This window comes from Podarcis erhardii (assembly GCF_964252035.2).
Source record: "Podarcis erhardii genome assembly, chromosome: 3".
NCBI classification, from domain to species: Eukaryota; Metazoa; Chordata; class Lepidosauria; order Squamata; family Lacertidae; genus Podarcis; species Podarcis erhardii.
In genome coordinates, this window is record NC_138507.1 from 14,091,394 (window position 1) to 14,111,017 (window position 19,624).

General features: G+C 43.0%; 1 protein-coding gene across 2 annotated transcripts in view; it reads left to right on the top strand.

Moving 5' to 3' along the window:
* The window catches only part of SLX4IP (SLX4 interacting protein), a 99,713-nt gene extending 82,363 nt beyond the window's left edge, over positions 1 to 17,350 (top strand). For both annotated transcript variants that reach the window (XM_081857505.1, XM_081857504.1), the window contains 2 exons: positions 11,207 to 11,301; positions 15,220 to 17,350. In XM_081857505.1, the coding sequence (XP_081713631.1) occupies positions 11,207 to 11,301; positions 15,220 to 15,319 (195 nt within the window). In that variant the 3' untranslated portion in view covers positions 15,320 to 17,350. The remainder of the gene's footprint in view (positions 1 to 11,206; positions 11,302 to 15,219) is intronic.
* Positions 17,351 to 19,624: the final 2,274 nt, after the last annotated feature.

The window sequence follows — 19,624 nt, forward strand, 5'->3', positions numbered from 1 at the left end:
CCTGAAATGGTATGGTCTGGGGAAAGCTTTATTCCGCCATCCAGCTGAATGAATAAACTGGCTCTCGAGAAAGCTAAAAAGTGGAAATGGGGCATGCCTATAAAAGGAGGTGGTATAAAGTTATGAAAGATGGCAAATATTTTGAAATAGCTGTGCACAGAATATAGCTGAGAGGCCCTTAGGGCTAAGCAGTAAATATTTCCAGCTTTTCTGAGAGATCTGTATTTGTTCAGTGTTGAAATAATGGAGATATTTGGGGAGATGGGGAAGTCTGGATGAAACAAAGCTACTTTGAGGGCACACCCAGATTTTGGTTAGGAAATAACTTCTAAGAGAGCAATGATACATTTTCACTCTCCATAACCATGATTAATGGTTGTCAGTACCTTCAACTGGAATAATTATCTAACAGATACATTCTGATATCACTTTTTACGGGTGGGACACCAGAAAGGGAAGTGTCTTTTAGCGTAGACCGATTTACAAAGATAAGCCGTAGATATTGCAATATATATAAAATATATATATCACCAATTCCTTCGGTTGTTTTTCAAAGATGCCAAGATAGTGAAGAGTGGAAAGCAATCCTCATGAAATCAGAATTCTGAGTGTTAACTCTCACTTCAAACTAAGAGCTTGTATGTTTATGTCAGCTGTAAGGCTTTTATTTCCTAAAGTCTTTTCGTTGTCCCGCTTTTACCCTAGGTCTTGTAAAATTTGATGCCTATTTTGCTTTCTAAATATGTGATTACACTTTATTGCCTATTGAAAATAATGTTTTATACCTTGCTGAATTGCTAATTGTCTAGAAGGACATCCCTTCCTTCTGTTTGCAACTGTGCAAAATGCACATAAGCTTATTTGGAGTGATTTTATACAATGCGATAGAAGTGGGGGAAGTTGGTGAGGAGCTTGTTGTACTAGGAAAAAAATCATGAAAATTTGCCTTATGCCTATTGGCTTCTAACTTTTTGGAAGTCGGTGCCATGATTTCTGAAGCTTTCCTGGGAGAACACATATTAGCAGACTTGCTTCCTTTCCAACAGTGGGTAGCTGAATAAGCCAAAAGGAAAAATAAACAAAGGGGAAGGACACTGAAGCAGGGGCAAGGTTCATTTTCTTCAATTAAATACGCATTTATACCAAAGTACTGATAAAAACACTATTCACCTTTGCATTCTAGTAATGCATTAATACAGTGTGCTGTTTTTGCTTTCCCTGTCAATAAAAACTGAGCTCGCCTCTTGAACAATTTTCTTTTTCTTTTTAAATTTTTTTTTCAAATTACAGTTTTACAATCACATATCCAACATACAACATAAAGACAAAATTCCATAGAATCTACTGGACTTCCCTCCTCCCCTTTGTGGGTCCTATTGTTAATCATTTCCTCCTGCATATTTTATAATAATCCACATCTTGTAGATCTCCATTATATCCAAAATTCACTATTAAACTACAAGTGTTATTCCCATCCTACTAACAGTTTTAGCTATTTACAGTGGTTTTTAAGATAAATTATAAAAATTTCCCCATTCCTTATTAAATTTTTGGTCTTCCCGATTTCTGATTCTTCCGGTCATTTTCACCATTTCGGCACAATCCATCAACTTGATCTGCCATTCTTCTCTGGTCAGGACTTGATATTCTTTCTATCTCTGGGCTGAACAACAATTTTCCACCTGGCATCTGTTGCAATCTTCTTCTAAAAGGAAGAAGCCAGGTTGCAATCTTCTTCTGAAAGGAAGAAGCCAGGATGAAGACCACATGAGTAATGGCTGGGATGAAAGTGTGAGAGAGGGGATTGGTCCTGGTTAGTGATGCTCCCCATGTCTGACCACTATTCTCATCGAGGGCAAGTTGATACTGTCAGCTGAGCCTCCCTAATCCAACTATAAATGGCAAGATCAAGGATAAGTGCTATTGACCTTTGAAGTCATCAACAGTTATTGTCCATGCTGCCATAATTAGATCAGCAAAAAGCCACTTCTATTGCTGTTTTGGAATTTACCCTTGTAAAATAAGGATGTTTATTTCCAGCAACCGTTTGGGATATTTGGGATATTGCAAAGGTGAGTCGGCAGAAAGTGTGCTCTGTGGAAGGGAGAATGAGCGAGAGGGATCCTTAATGCAGCCTTCGACAACCTGGTGCCCTCCACCTGTTTAGGAGTGGAACTCCCAAGGCTGGCTGGAGCTGATAGGAATTGCAGCCCCAAACATCTGGCGGGCACCATGTTGACAAAGCCTGCCTTAGTCCCCCACCAGTCCTCCCTCTTCCTTCCCAAAAGGGTTAGGACTTGCAAGTGAGGGGGGAGAATTGAAAAGAAGAGGAATAAATTGTTTTAATATATTAACACATTTCTCTCCCTCTGTCAGCTCTTCCCTGCTAATGCCCTGCTGCTGTGTGCAGTTCATCTGTCATAAGTTAGTACTTACATGGGTGTTCCTTTATTTTGATATCCAACAAAACTTTGATACAGTCATACCTTGGTTAACAAATGACTTGCGAGTCAAATGTTTTGGCTCCCGAACGCCGCAAACCCGGAAGTGAGTGTTTTGGTTTGCAAACATTCTTTTGGAACCCAAACATCCAGCACAGCTTCTGCGACTTCTGATTGGCTGGCAGGAGTTTCCTGCAGCCAATCAGAAGCCGCCCCTTGGTTTCCGGATGTTTTGGAAGTCGAACGGTTTCCAGAACAGCTTCTGTTCAGCTTCCAAGGTACCACTGTATTTGGAAATTCATGTTCATTTTCTCCTGTAGTTTTATTAACATTTCCACTTTCTTTCTTCTTAAAATATTTTATTGATTAGCTTCCTCCTGTGTTTCTTTCAGCCAAATGATAAAATAAGCTTTCAAGATTCCCGAGTCAGAAATGCAATAGTTTTGTCTTCCCTCCTCCATAACCGTAGCCTTCTTATGCTTGCTTTAAAGTAGGGAAATAGAGAGGGTTCAGCAGATAAAAGAGCATTGTTAAAGCATTTAACAACCAGAAAGAAGTAAAACTCCAAAGACCATCTTGGCTTCAGTTTCCTTTGCATGTTATTAAGCGAATGTTGTCTTGACTATAAAACCACTGACCTTTCCCCCGCCTTTGTGTTATTGCTGAACAATAGATCCATTCTCTGCAAATATTCCCTCTGAATCCACCTTCAATAGACACATGACATAATGTACAATCGGAAGCAATTCATGCCTCAGTTAACATCTTAACCTTGGAGTAACAGTATTAAGCATATGTCTTCAAGCTGTAGCTGTTTCCATGTGGCAGCGCAAGAAATGCTCTGTATTCCACAGTAAAAATCCAATCAGGTAAACGAGTACCTAGCTGTTGAAGCAGCTTGGTTTTGGCAAACTGTGAAAACTTTCTTCTGTTTTTTAGTACCCCTGCACATTTTTAAAAAATAATGCACATGGGGGAGTTTAAGAGAACCATGTGATTGTATTATTCACCTCATATCCTCCTCTCCCTTTCCTTTAAAATATGGCTAATGTACATTCTAGTCAGTGACAAACCTAGACAGCATCTTAAAAAGCAGAGACATCACCTTGCTGACAAAGGTCCGTATTGTTATAGCTATTCTTTTCCCAGTAATGATGTATGGAAGTGAGAGCTGGACCATCAAGAAGGCTGATCGCCGAAGAATTGATGCTTTTGAATTATGGTGCTGGAGGAGACTCTTGAGAGTCCCATGGTCTGCAAGAAGATCAAACCTATCCATTCTGAAGGAAATCAGCCCTGAGTGCTCACTGGAAGGGCAGATCCTGAAGCTGAGGCTCCAAGACTTTGGCCACCTCATGAGAAGAGAAGACTCCCTGGAAAAGACCCTGATGCTGGGAAAGATGGAGGGCACAAGAAGAAGGGGACGACAGAGGTTGGACAGTGTTCTCGAAGCTACAAACATGAGTCTGACCAAACTGCGGGAGGCAGTGGAAGACAGGAGTGCCTGGCGTGCTCTGGTCCATGGGGTCACGAAGAGTCGGACTCAACTAAACAACAACACATTCCAGTACCCAGAAGTGAAGAGCTTAATAAAATGATATTTATTAAAATTTCCAAAAAATCCAAAACATGAAAGAAAAAAAAGGAAAAAAAAGAAAAAAGAAACATTTACATTTAAGACCTTACTTTCATTAACATCTTTCCAGGACTTCCCCATCCCTCCCCCTCTTGTATTCCATTTTCATTAGATTAGTTCAGCAAGCTCTTACCCCAAATTTTGAAATTTATTATTATTATGAAACTTATTATTTAGCCCATTATTCAATTTCATTCATCTTATATAACCATTTTCTCTTATATTTTTTGTTCTTCCCTAAGGTTGACCCCGATTCCCTTCCACGAATTCCCCTTTTTGTCACACACAGCAAAACAAAACAAAATAAAAAGAAACTTCAAAATATAATTTTACAGCCTTTGGATTCCAAATCTCCCTCCCCCCTTTCCCGGTTTCGATCCCCAATGTCCATCAATCTATCTGCTGCCAGCCTAGAGACCCCACGTCCATGTCCAAATCTCTCTCGATTCCACTTTGCCATCTTTTTGGTAGTGTTTAGTTTCAAACATCCAATCTTAGAGAAACTCTCAAAAAAGTCCATTTTTCTTCCATCCAGACCTCTATATTTAAGAGTAAAACTCGAATTCTGTTTCTTAATTCTTTTAAAGTCTGGATGTCCCAAAAGCTCCAACTTCCAGCTTAGTCCAATTCTTGTTCCTCAGGTTTCTTTTCCTGTTCCGCTGCAAAAACCTTCTAATTCAAAAACTTCTAGTTCCTCTACAGAGGCTTTATTTATTCAGGAACAAAAACTTACGTCAAGTCCCTTCCATTCTTCAATAGATATATCCATTGTCTCCTTTAATGCAGAGACCTCTGTAGACAAAATAATGCTTCGTTTTTGCAGCTTTCCCAGGAGATAAAAAGTCCTGTTCAATTCCATGAGTATTTTTCCACTTGCCACCATTCTTGCAATGTCCCAAGGCCTCCTCTAGAGGGATTATGGTAACTTAGTTTCCTTCCAAGTCACACCCAAAAGTCAAGTTAACTTATACCCTTGTTTTCAACAGTTTATATCCAAATTGTAACGAATCTAACCAGCAAAGTCATCAAAACAAAGTTCTCTTTTATTCTCCCACTTTGACAGCTACTTTGACAGCTGTCAAAATTTCTTTATCTCTTCGCCAGGCTCTCTCATGACGGATCACTCCCGGTTTCCGGGGGGGTTGCATTTTAGTTCTCGCAAATCACTCTTCTCCTCCAGCACAATTACTTGTAATTTCCCATCGTGAAATTAATAACTTTTGTCAAAAAATGAGCTCTTCTCTCGACCTTAGTTGTCAGATCCTTGCTTTAAATCGTCTACAACAGGGGGGAGACGGACTTCCTTTTTGCACCTCCCCCGCTCGATCCAAATTCAAAAAACAAATTTTCCCTTTTAGGTCCGATTAAATTACTCACGGGTTGTTATTTTTAGTCCAGATTTTCAATAGAAGAAGTCGGCGCTCTCCGTCGAATGGCATGCGGCTTCGCTCAGCAGGGGAAGCAGTGGACTCATAGCACCACACCACCCCCGTCCCCCGCTCCGTAGCCTTTAAAAAGGCTCCTTCGCGGGTCGGGGGCGCAAACGGTGCCCGCCGAGTCACCAGGTCCATGGGCATCTGCGCCCATGGTTTTTGAGGGTCCCCGCGTCGCCGGCGCGACGGGACCCAACCCCTGCCGAGCAGACTCCCTCCGGAGCTCGGAGGGAGTCCGCCATTCGGCGATGGCGCCAACCCGGAAGTCCCAGAAGTAAAGAGCTTAGTTCCAAAGTGGGGCACCAGAAACTGAGACATTCTTAGAAAGGTGATTTGCACAGTAGTCAGGGAGCAGCCCCTTTCTTTTCCCTCAAGTGTTATAAAAAGGGCACCAACCTGGCTAGCCCTCAGGTGAGTACAAGGCACTGGAATTGACAAGGGCCTTTCCCAGGTCTTGAGAACAGTCGTTTTCAGTTTCCTTGTGAATTCCTTCTTGGAAGGTGGAGTATTTGTGCTAGAACTGAAAATGGTGCAGTCTTGGGGAAGCAGGAGTCAGCAACAGGGGCAAAGAACAACAAAATGAGTCACGGCATCTTGAAGGCACCTTGACTATGGCACAAGCTTTTGACAGATACAATCCTCTACTTCAAGATGCATTAGCAGGAAACTAGGAGGGAGCCATTTAGTTACCGTAGATTACAATGGTTGATCAATCTCATTTCTATGATTCCCCCCAAGACATATTATTTTATTTATGTTTTTCAGTTGTATACATTTTAATAATTTTACAGTCACCTTAACATTTCAAAACTTGACTTCCTTCCCCCTCTTTCTGCGGTTCCTTAAATTTTTATTATTATTATTTTCTGCATATTCCAAATAACTCAATTTACTCATTTATTCATCTACTTTAAATATATGCTGTTATAAAACAGCAAGTTTTTACAATAACCCTGCCAACTTTCTTACCTGTTTACAGTTTATTTGTAAATATTCAATAAACCGTTCTTTTATTTAAAAGTTTGTGATCTTTCTTATTTTTCTGGCAAGTTTCGCCATTTCTGCATATTCCATAAGTTTTTGTATCTGGCCTTTATGATCTCATTCTGGTGGTGATAATAATATGAATGATGAATAATAACACAGGGCATTATAGGAACATTATTTGGGAATTATAGGGACAGAACTACCCAAACTGTATAGAAATTTATTCATGTATGCCACTACAGCGGCAAGAATGTTACTTGCCCCAAAATGACCCATCAGCACCACATTTTTCAAAACATTACAATATACATGTACAGTGGTACCTCGGGTTAAGAACTTAATTCGTTCTGGAGGTCTGTTCTTGACTATCTGTAAATAGTCAACAAACCATTTCCATACTTTTTAAAAAAAGTTTGTTATCTTGATTTCTCATTCTTCCATTAAGTTTCAGCATTTCTGCATATTTCATAAGTTTTTGTATCTTCTGCTTCTTTCCATTTTGGGGCAAGTAACATTCTTGCCGCTGTAGTGGCATACATGAATAAATTTCTATACAGTTTGGGTAGTTCTGTCCCTATAATTCCCAAATAATGTTCCTATAATGCCCTGTGTTATTATCCATCATTCATATGATTATCAGCACCAGAATGAGATCATAAAGGCCAGTCTCTTTCCTTCAGGTGGACAAGTCTCTCTCCTTCATTTGGCCACTATCAACATGAGGTCACAATGGCCAATCTCTCTCCTTCAAAAGGACAACATCAGAATGAGAACACAATGACCAGTCTCTCTCCTTCATTGGCCACTATCAACATGAGGTCACAATGGCCAGTCTCTCTCTCTCCTTCAGGGAAGCAGCATTGTGACATGAGGTCACAATGGCCAGGAGAGGGTCAGAATAAAACAGATCACAGCAGGCTGTGTGTGCAGATGGTAGATCTGTCCTTATAATTCCCCAAAGAAAAGCTTCTGGGTTTTGTTTTGTTTTTTTTTTTTTTACAAAGGTTATTTGAAACATCCTTTTCATTTCATTATATATCATTTCCCGATAAGCCTTAACCTTACTACAAGACCACCACATATGATAAAGAACCTTCTTTCTCTTTACATTTCCAACACTTATTTGATTTAGATTTATACATTTTTGCCAGTTTACCCGTTTTACTCATTTCCCCCCAGTTTATACATGTATTCTTTATTATCTCTTCCACCTCTCCAGAAGAAAAGGGACACTAGATTGCACGAAGCCAAGGGCGGTCTTTCCTGTAGTAATCTCCTGCTACACATTTTTGAGCCACTGAACTGAACCACAAACAAACAAGGCCAATGAGCTGGATTCCAAGCCATCTGAAGAAATTGCTGGCAAATATTTGATGTCTCTGTGGTTCGAACTGTGACAGATGCCAGGAGTCTGTGTAGCAGACAACAGCAGCTTGCTTTGTCACTTGTTATTGAAGAGTTAACAGAGCCATGTCTATTCCATTATTCTCTGAAGAATTCCCATGATTTCCCATATTAACTACATGGGATACAGAGACTTGCAAAACTCTGTCTATCCATCCATCATATTCAGCTTTGATAGTGACTTTCATTTTGAATTATGCTTTTGAATTATGGTGCTGGAGGAGACTCTTGAGAGTCCCATGGTCTGCAAGAAGATCAAACCTATCCATTTTGAAGGAAATCAGCCCTGAGTGCTCACTGGAAGGACAGATCCTGAAGCTGAGGCTCCACTACTTTGGCCACCTCATGAGAAGAGAAGACTCCCTGGAAAAGACCCTGATGCTGGGAAATATTGAGGGCACAAGGAAAAGGGGATGACAGAGGACAAGATGGTTGGACAGTGTTCTCGAAGCTACTAACATGAGTTTGACCAAACTGCAGGAGGCAGTGGAAGACAGGAGTGCCTAGCGTGCTCTGGTCCATGGGGTCATGAAGAGCCGGACACAACTAAACGACTAAACAACAACAAAGTGACTTTAATAAATATATACGTTTGTACATGCACACAGAACCATGATTGTTCTCTTCATTATTAAAACCTATTGTCAGGGAACTGCCATCAGAGAGTCAGGTGGTGGAAGGGCTCAAGGAGGCTAGGAGACCCTCGGATGCTGAGGAAGGAACCAGCAGGGGGAGAGGGAGAGTTCCTGCAGAAACTCAGTCGGAGGAACGGCTCCAAGATGCTTCCAGTGAGAACAGCGGGGAGGGCTCAGGACCTCCGCTGGGGATGCCTACTCCGCGCAGGAAACTGTCACGTAGAGAATCCAGAAGGAGAGTTTCCGTCAAGGAACTCTTATGTTGGCGTAAATTCCAGAAGCGCCCACTGACGGATTCTGCCAGCGATTGAGGTAGCCATGCACCCATGGCTCCGCGGACTGGGAGAGTTTAGAAACTGATTGCGAAGCTTTGAGGGCTTAAACGCTTACGCACGAGCAGCCCCCTTATCCCATTACACCTATATATGAACGGAATGAAAATTTTATTTATGTATCCCTCACACACTGCTCCTGTAAAAGTCACGCTCCTCACTGCAACCCTTCTGAATACTTGAAATTGGACCATCTAGCTGAGGCAAAAAGGTGTGGCATCCATTTGCCTTCTTGCCTAGCCGGTCAAAGATTGGAGGCCTCGGTCCTCAGAGCATCACTGAAGCAAAACGTGCCACACTTCTCCCATGTCACATAACATTGTGCCTTGATGACATGAAGAAGAGTCTTGCAAGGCCAGATTCATGCATGCCTTTTAACTTGTGGCCTAAACCCGTTTTGCAGTTTAGCTGCAGGGAAAGTGTTGCTGAGTGGAAAAGATTGAACTCTTTGACTTTTGGTTTGCTTTATAGCATTTGTCCGTAGAGGGGGCCGAAAAGGGTTAAAGCTTTGAAAAATAACAAGGGAAAAATGATGTATATGTGAAACACTTCTCAACATGCCCAGTAAGTATAGTAGATTTTCCCCTCAGAGCCACACCCTGTAAATGCTATATTTTGAGAACTGAACAATTAACATAAGGAATATGAGTCATTCTTTGAACGACTCTGTGGGAACCAGAGAGGCTCTTGCTTTTAGGAGGAATGTTAAGTTGCCTGAGGCTGGAATAGCACCAGATATATATATATATATATATATGTGGAACAAAAAGTGGACACTTCATATATCTTAAGTATTAATGGTGATACCTGCTTTAATAATTAGTTGATGAGATGTGGGAAGGGGACTGGCAGGCGAGGACGGATGAGGAGCCTCTTTTGAGAATTCTGTTGTTTATTTCCTGTGGGAATGCCAAGGCTTCTGAATGAAAAAGGGAAGATTAAATCTGTTCTCATCCTGTCTGGGAATCCCCCTTTTTTTTTAAGTCAGTAAAATAAAGAAAAATATAGCAGGCAGAAAGAATGACTGCAGAGGTTAGACACTGTATGAGTATTTTAAATTGTAAAACAGAAAATTTAATCTAAAAATTAATAATAATAATAATAATAATAATAGTGTTACTGCGAGAGCGAAAAGGGGATGCAGAAAAGGATGAACAAATAATCAATGGAACTCGGGCACATTCTTCACAGAAGAAAAATAATTTCCTCAGTGAAAATATGGACATCCTATTCCATTATTATTATTATTATTATTATTATTATTATTATTATTATTAAATTTATACCCTGCCCCAGCCACTCTGGGTAGCTTCCAACATATATAAAAAAATAATAAAACATTAAAAACTTCCCTATACAGGGCTGTCTTCAGATGTCTTCTAAAGGTTGTATAGTTATCTCCTTGGCTGCAACATTTATCCAATGAAAATATGGATGTCCTAAGGAAATGCAGGACATTCTGGGATGGCTTGTGTAAATCCAGGACAGTACCTGGAAAATAGGGAAACTTGACAGGTCTGAAATCACCATCCATAGTACTAGAGTTTGGGGACACCTGCTAAAACTGATTGGCAGAATATTCAAGAGAGACAAAGGGAAGGACCTCCTCCCACAGGACAGAATTAACATATGAAATTCACTGCCACAAGATGTGGCCACCAGCTTGGAAGGCTTTGAGAAATTCACAGGAAAATTATAGGGACAGAACTACCTAAACTGTATAGAAACTTATTCATGTATGCGACTACAGCAGCAAGAATGTTACTTGCCCCCAAAATGGAAAGAAGCGAAAGTCCCAGGAAAGGAAGGATGGATACAAAAACTGGAATACGCAGAAATGGCGAAACTTACCAGAAGAATAAGAAATCTGGTGAACATTGCTACTCCTGTCCAAATTACCTTCTCTCTTCCTCTCCAAGTGCTGGGTGCTATCTCCTATCCTTCCTCTCTTCTTCTGTACAATGATACCTTGGGTTAAGGACTTAATTTGTTCCGGAGGTCCGTTCTTAACCTGAAACTGTTCTTAACCTGAAGCATCACTTTAGCTAATGGGGCCTCCCGCTGCCGCCACGCGATTTCTGTTCTCATCCTGAAGCAAAGTTCTTAACCCGAGGTACTATTTCTGCAGAAATCGTGCAGCGGTGGCGTGGCGGCAACGGGAGGCCCCATTAGCTAAAGTGGTGCTTCAGGTTAAGAACAGTTTTAGGTTAAGAACAGACCTCCAGAACGAATTAAGTTCTTAACCCGAGGTACCACTGTACATGTATATTGTAATGTTTTGAAAAATGTGGTGCTGATGGGTCACCGTTTGAAAGCTTTGCATTACCTTTTGGATTAGGAAGAGGCCCTTCCTCCTGGGACATCTGAATATTTCGGAGAATCTGCGGCAGCTTCCCTGACTCAGCAGGAAAAGCAAGACGCCCTGAAAAAGATGTGAGTGCTCTCCCCTGCTCTCACTCACACACCACATACATGTTTAAGATGGGAATAGGAAACCTGATAGTGCCAAGGCTGCAGCACAGTCCCCAACGTCCCCACGTCACTCATGCATATGCATGGTTTTTAATAAAAGCAACTTCCTAGAAATAAACAGCAAAGACGAACAACTGGAACCCACACAGGGTGGGTGGGAAGGGACTGTTTTTCATTCCTACCCTTCCAGCTTTCTCTCGCAGTTAATTGATCACGGGGAAAGTTGGGTCTTAGGTGTTCAGGGTGGCGGTCCAGTCACCAGTCTAGCTGCCGCATTCTGGATTAGTTGTAGTTTCCGGGTCACCTTCAAAGGTAGCCCCAGGTAGAGCGCATTGCAGTCCAAGCAGGAGATAACTAGAGCATGCACCCAGGGCTGTCTTAAGCATATGCGGTGCCAGGGTGCAAAGATCCGCCCAGCATGCCCCCCCCAGGTTGCCTGGTCCCAGGTGTGCAGGAGGGTGTATCCAGCCGGCCACCTCAGCATCTCGCTGGCTCGGTCACCCCCGAACTTGTGGCGCAGAGCCGCCCGCAGCAAAAGAGCCCACCGTGGCGCTCCGACCAACGGCCGGGCTCTTCCCCAAACTCAACGCTCGGGCCCCGGACTCTCGGCCTGGCGCCCCGGAGAGCCCAGTGCCCAGGTGCCGTGCACCCCACCCCTTACACCTATGGGTAAGACGGCCCTGCATGCACCCCTCTGGCGAGACAGTCTGTGAGCAGGTAGGGTCTCAGCCTGCATACCAGATGGAGCTGGTAGACAGCTGCCCTGGACACAGAATTGACCTATAGCATTTGTGTGCTTCTTTCTGCTGCCAGGTATATGGGAGCAGTCCTTGGCCCACGTCGTGTTTTGGGGTGCAATGAGAGGTATTCTACCCCCTTGCTGTTTTTAATTTTTTTCTGGAAATGGATATGCTTCCTAACCCATCTGTGAGAGCCATCTGTCTAACATGTAGCAATACATATGATGCATTTATTCAGAATTCAAAGTAGAAATTCATTTTGCAACAGGCCAAAATGAAACCCCGTGTCCAAATGAATTGGGCAGGCAGGGCAAAGGTGCTTGTTCCCCTTCATAAGTTACCAGTTGGCTGGTCAATGTTCCTTTGATCCTTCCCTAGCATTCCCAGAGCTTGCACTGCTTGGGAATTGAATCAGTTCCCAAGGTATAGAATAAAATTTGGGTCCTTTCTCTGTTCGTTTGGAAAGCAGCTGAGGGTCCTCTATGCTTAAGTAATCACTTGGCCAAGGAACATTCCTTTTCTCCTCCGTGCTCTTTACGCCAACCGCAAGTATTAGTGTTAGTTGAACTTCAGCCTTCATTATGCTGTGGCCTTTGCACAGAAGACTTACCCCCCACTTTAACTTAGCCTTAAAGCTGAGATTTCCTGACAAAATCCAAGACACTGCCCTCTTCGTTCTGCCTGCGGTTAACAGCCTAGCCTGTTTAAAGGTCATCTGTGCCAGTGGCATGTGCTAGGGAAAGGCATTTGATAGCATGTTGTCTGGGCTTTTCATCTTCCTCATTTTGCCTCCTGAAAGATCACCCAGCTCCTTAACTACATGTTTCCCCAGATAGCCGGGGAACGACTATAACCATGGGCGCATCAGTCTGGAGAAGCGAGGACATGGGTGGGCTGCAGGAAGCCACATGTAGGTCACTTTGAGGCAGTGGTGTAACGGCGTTTGCTGGTGCCTGGGGCATGCATGGAGCACAGAGGGCAAATGGAGCCACCAAAGCCAGGTGGGGCCACGCTGCACTGCCTGGCCAGCTGGCATGGCCCTTGGGGGGTGAACCCCCCCCCCCAACGCCTGCAGAGAGGAGGGCCAGGCTGGGTTTGCCCCATGCCTGCCTCCCTCTGTCTGAGCTCATTCACCATCTGAGTGATGAGTTAGCGAGCGCTGGCCGAGTGGTCGTTCAGCGGTGGCAAGGCCAGGCCGGGCTCCAGGGCCCAAAGACCCCGGTGTCAGGCAGGGTGGGACTTTTTCAAAAGGTTTTGCTCCACACAACAGTAGGGATACATCTGATAGTGAAGAGAATATGGCCAGCGGGGAAGTAGGATGGAAATCCAGTTGATTCTCAGTCTCTTGGCTTCAAGTTTGTTTGTTTCCAGAGGACTGACTAAGTAGTTTATGGGCTGCCCATCCTCATCTGTTCAGTTGGAGGCAGCAGGTCCCTGGATGTAAAGGAAAGCATATGTGGATCTACCGCCATTGGAATGAATCAACCAACCCATAGGGGCACATGAATTCAGCGTGGGAATCTCAACACTTCCATACCTCTGCTAAATGTTTCTTTGAAAGATTTTCACCCTGGTCCAAAAATCAACAAGGTGATTTATGATTACCTAAAATGCATATCAAAAGGGACACGGGTGGTGCTGTGGGTTAAACTACAGAGCCTAGGACTTGCCGATCAGAAGGTTGGCGGTTCGAATCCCCGCAATGGAGTGAGCTCCTGTTGCTCGGTCCCTGCTCCTGCCAACCTAGCAGTTCGAAAACACGCCAAAGTGCAAGTAGATAAATAGGTACCGCTCCGGCGGGAAGGTAAACGGTGTTTCCGTGCACTGCTCTGGTTCGCCAGAAGCAGCTTAATCATGCTGGCCACATGACCTGGAAGCTGTATGCCGGCTCCCTCGGCCAATAAAGCGAGATGAGCGCCACAACCCCAGAGTCGGCCACGACTGGACCTAATGGTCAGGGGTCCCTTTACCTTTACCTTTACCTTTACCTTTACCTTTACCTTTACCTTTACCTTTACCTTTAAAAGGCATATCAACATAAAACCAAGGCAGAGAAAACAGAAACATGCATGGTATTTAAATTAAGGATGCACACCAGCATAACAGAAAATCTAAAATGGGTAAGCATTGGCACAAACCTCAAGTAATGTGGCGAGTTGTGAAAATATGGAGGTTTGGTCATCAAATTTTATGGGTCTGTGGCCTTCTGTGCCCCAATTTTTCAGGCTCTCCCTCTCTGGAATCCATAAATGAAATGGACCAGCCCCTAGAACTCCCAGAACCATCCCTCTCACCTGTTCTTGGCCCCAATCTTACCTGGATATAGTAGCTCATAGAAGGGCTTCCATAGTCTAGGAAAGTGCTGCAAAGATATACAACAACCAGTATCAAGTCTGCAAGGACACATGGGAAATGTATTTCCAAAACAACATTCCTCGATCTAGGATTACCAGCGTCCTGCCCTCTAGATGTTGTGGGCTACATCTCTCTTTGGCCATACTGGCAGTGAAGGGAGTTGGAGTCTAAAACTTCTGGAAGATGTTTTGGCTACCCATGCTCTGCTGCCATGAGCATCCAGAAGATGTTCGTCACAGTCATTCCCCCAGAATCGTTTTCCAATGTGGACTGGGAAGAGAGGGTTCTCTCTAATATTAAATCACAGGACTGAGAATGGTGTGCTATGTTCATCTGCTATAATCTGGCATCCGCTGTGTTAATGAAAACGGTGTACAATTTGTGCAAGCCGAAAAGTCTAGAATCCCTCTCTGGGCGCATACGTATTTATCTTGCTTTGTTTTTTTTATTTTCCTGAAAACATTGTCTTTCAGTGGGGAAGGATGTGAAGACAACGTGCATTGTGGGTTGTAACATCTGGATAAAATTCCGCCCTGTCCTGTGGATTTGGACCCGAAGCCCTGCACAACTCATTCTTTCATAAATCCAATTCCCCCAATGCAGACGGCGGCTGCTTGGTCCTACCCATACTGGGCAAGCCGTAGGTGTTTGCCAAGACAATAAGCAGGCTTGTCATTGACAAAAGCCGATCCTCCCTTAGCCTTCCTGAATTCGTAGAAAGAGCAAAGCTGTTGTGAGCTACACATTATTAAAGAAAAATATCTCTTTTTTAAATTATTATTAGAGTGAAGAGGACCAAAACAAAGAAAGCTGACGAGAGCAAGCAGCCCAGCAAGGACACCGTGAAAGTGTATCTTGGCTCTCTGCACTCAGACAGGGAGTAGGAAGAATGCATCTCAAGCTCCTTCCGATGCTCAGCCCGAAGCAAAAAACGTAGGCGTGGAGCTCGACCAAAGGATTGCATAAATACAGCTGAGAGCAGCTTGGGGCTTCCTGTTTCAGAATGGGACAAGTGATGTGAATTGGAGACAGCCGAGCCGTGCAGCCGGCCAGCAAAAACTTCATTTTGCGGCGTGGTTAGACAGGGCTTCGACGCAGGAACCCTCGGCGGTGCTGTGAGTCAGCAGCCCTGCCGCATCCAAACCAAAGTCAAAGGGTGACTGAAACGACTGCTGTCCTGTCCTGCAGGAGCAATAAGGTTGTCTCCGAGGCAGGATCACTCTGTTCCCAGACTTGCAGTCGTTCTGGTTGTCCAGGGACATCTTTCAGAGAAGTTCCCCCCGCCCCTGCCCCCAAATCCCACATTGTTTTTTCTACACAAGGCTTTGGCAGGAACCAAGTCTGATGGAGAGTTGCTTACTCGAAGAAAAAGCCTTCCTGAGAGACTTGTTTTTATGAGAAATACGACAGCCCCGTCAGGCAGACAAACCAAAACCGACTGCAGTCACCAAAGAATAACCCTTAACGCTTAACCCCTCGTATGCCAAGCTTGCAGAGAGACTCATTCAATGTGTGTGTGTGTGTGTGTGTGTGTGTGTGTTGACTGGGAATTGCGGGGGTTGTGGGTTGGGGGAAAGGCAATTCTAAAAGCAAGCCACAGAAAAAGTTCCCCAAATTTAAAGCTATCATGATTCTGTCTTCTGCCAGGGCCATAGTTAATATATATTGGTTTCTTGGGGGGCTTGCTAAGTACCTGCAAGTATCATCTAAATGGGCATTTCTCCTGAACTTTCTTAAGGTTTCAGATCCTTGACATCACTGAAATGTAACAAGAAACAAGTTCCATATAGCATTGTATTCTACACCTGGTAGTGATCTACAACAGGTAATTGGAGAAGTGAGTTTTGATCTGCTTTTGGCTTCCCTCAAATACCCTTCTTCATTTTGTCATGAATCCATTATGGGCCTTTATCTGCTGCAGTTGTTTACAGCCTAATTGTCATCGTTTACTTCCATGGGAATCAAACTGGGATTTAGGTTCTTTTGCCCCTATTTCTCTCGGTCTTATTCCTGTTTTTTTGTATAGCTTTTAATATGCAAAAGCCATTTAGAAGAAATAGAGTGTGCTGAATGGAATATATTTTCCCAACCAGCAGGTTGGGAAGAGAGAGAGGCAGAAAGGATAAGATGTAGCTCATTCCTGTACCTCGAATCCACTTAAATTTGTTTGGAGCTAAACCTCTATTATTGGATTATTATGAGATTTACTATTCACTTGACTCACTTTTCTTTCTCCGTTGCAATAAATGTTTACGAGGACATTAAAACTGCATCAGAATTGCTGTAAGGAGGCTTGAGATCTAAGAGCTCGCAAAACTCGGCAGTGCAATTGATCAGGGAGATAATACACCCATTTTGTTTACTTCTCTGATGCACGTTTGCCCCCATTTTTATGCTTGCGAAAACTGCTGAAAGGATCTGTTTGGTCCAAGATCATTTAGTAAAGTTTCATGGAAAGTGGAGATTCAAACTGCTGTGATATTCCACCCATATCACTGCCCTTGTGCAGTGATTGGTATACTCAGCTGTTTCCAGTGTTGGTTGCCTATGGGGGGCTGCATGAAAAGTGGCAGACGACTGCTTGTATGTGAGCTAGGCAGTCGCTTCATTCCACAATTTGTTTTCAATTCTCTCTTTTTAATATTTAATTTTTATTAAATTTTCTGTTTTACAATTTAGAATACTCATTTCACCAGCCTTAAACTATCAATGACTTCCCTTCTTCTCCTTCCATGGTTCATTTTCCATAACATAAATCCCTGCATGTTTTATATAAACCAAACCATTCAGTATTTCAGTATTACACCCATCAAAACTTACCTAAACTGTTGAATTTATCTTAATGGCGCCAACATTTTCAGGTTTACACAATTTGCCCCCATATATTCAATAAACGTTTTCCAGTCTTCTTTAAATGTATGTTCTTCTTGTTCTCTTATTCTATATGTTAGGTCCGCAAGTTGCGCATATTTCATCAGTTTGAGTCAGGCTTCCTCAAACTCGGCCCTCCAGATGTTTTGGCCTACAACTCCCATGATCCCTGTGGTCAGGGATGATTGGAATTGTACTCTCAAAACATCTGGAGGGTCGAGTTTGAGGAAGCCAGGTTTAAGTTGTTGTTCTTCTTTAGTTGGAACCTCGCTCATTTTCCTTTTTTGGGCTAACAAAACATGGGCCGCAGTAGTGGCTTACATAAATAACCTTTTTTGACACCTAGGAATTTCCATCTGAATTATCCCCAACAGAAAGGAGTCTGGTTTTTCCCCGAAAAGTGCTTTTAAACATTTTTTTCAATTCATTATAAATTATTTCGCAATACTCTTTTACCCTTTTACAGGTCCACCACATATGAAAGCACATAGCCTCAACCTCATTGCATCTCCAATACTTATCTGATTCAGTTTTATACATCTTAGAAAGGCTACTCAGAGTTAGGTACCATCTGTAAACCATTTTCAGGTAGTTCTCCTTCAAGGAATAACATGCTGTTTTCTTTTTTCTACCTTTTGTGTCTTGCCCCATGGGGCAAAGAGCTGTTTCAGAAAGTGATTTCAGCTGAGAAAAACAGCACATAGGACAGGATAAAAAAAAACCCTCCCCTTTTACCAGCATTGCGATCCTGATCAGAAAATGTTCTGTTTAAGAAACCTCGTTGGATCTCTCAATGGCTAGCTCGCCTTGTTTGGCTCTAAATTACAACAGTAATCTTATTTTATTTTTCAAAAAGTTAAGTAGGCATGCAGTGACTTGCGCATAGGAAATCGCCCTGTTCTTTTTTATTTTCTTAAAAAATAAAAAATAAAATCATTTTTTGTCCATTAAGAGATTCTCTCCCTGCTTTGTCAAGACTCATTTACTAGATTTATTCTATGAGTCTTAGCATGTTTGAGCAAGTAGGGCCCAAACATCACAGCTTTAGTTTCTTAAATACCTGAAATCCTTTCCTTGTATAAGGAGGAGGGGGAAACTCAGTACTCCGTTTAAACAATTACAGAAGGAAAGTTTATGATCTCATGTAGTGTGTATAGTATATAAATAGACTGAATGGATCTGTGGGTATATCTGAATTTTCTTTCTTGGGGGAATACCCTTTTAATCAAATTTCCCCTTAATTGAATAGTGAATAGAATGAAATGCTCCTGTTTTTCATCATGAAGTTTAAGAAAGGGCACACATCAGTAAAGGATATCATGGATGTTGAGTAGAACCACTAGGTACTACACCATTCTTGGTCTTCTTCTTTTTTGGTTATCACTCGCAGCCGAGTAAGATTGTCTTCCATAAACATGGTTTTAACAGTGAGTCTGTAAGTGACTGTGGAGGCCAATTCTGGATCCACACGTCCTTCCACAGTGGGGACATTGGTTTCCGGGCGGGAGTTGATCATGGTGTGGATTTGCCAAGCGTGCCTTCCTCCTAGCACGTTTCTCCCTTGCATCCTGAGTTTGAGTGTCTTCAAAGCCCATGACACCTTTGGTAAAGGCTGTTCTCCAACTGGAGCTCTCGCAGGCCAGTGTTTCCCAGTTGTCAGTGTTTATACTACATTTTTTTTTATTTGCCTTGAGACAGTCTTTGAACCTCTTTTGTTGACCACCAGCATTACGCTTTCCATTTCTAAGTTCGGAATAGAGTAGTTGCTTTGGAAGACGACCATCAGGCATGCACACAACATGACCATTCCAACGAAGTTGATGTCGAAGAATCATGGCTTCGACACTGGTGATCTTTGCTTCTTCCAATACACTGGTATTAGTTTGCCTGTCTTCCCAGGTGATGTGTAAAAAAATTTGGAGACACCATTGATGGAATCTTTCAAGGAGTTGGAGATGGTGTTTATCTACTTGCACTTTGAGGTGCTTTCGAACTGCTAGGTTGGCAGGAGCTGGGACAGAGCAACGAGAGCTCACCCCGTCGCAGGGATTCGAACCGCTGACCTTCCGATCAGCAAGCCCAAGTGGCTCAGTAGTTTAGACCACAGCACAACCTTCTCCCTTAGCTGTAGTCTAACCACATCTAGAGGGCTGTATTCTGATCTAGAGAGACGGGGCCATTTCTTAGGGACAGAGACTGCCGTGACTTGGAAATCTCACTTGAGGGAAGTGTGGCATTGATGACGGTTATCTCCAGCGAAAGGGAATGAAGGTTTGTTTTAGTGAGATCATGTGGAAAGGGCCTTATGGCAGGTGTGT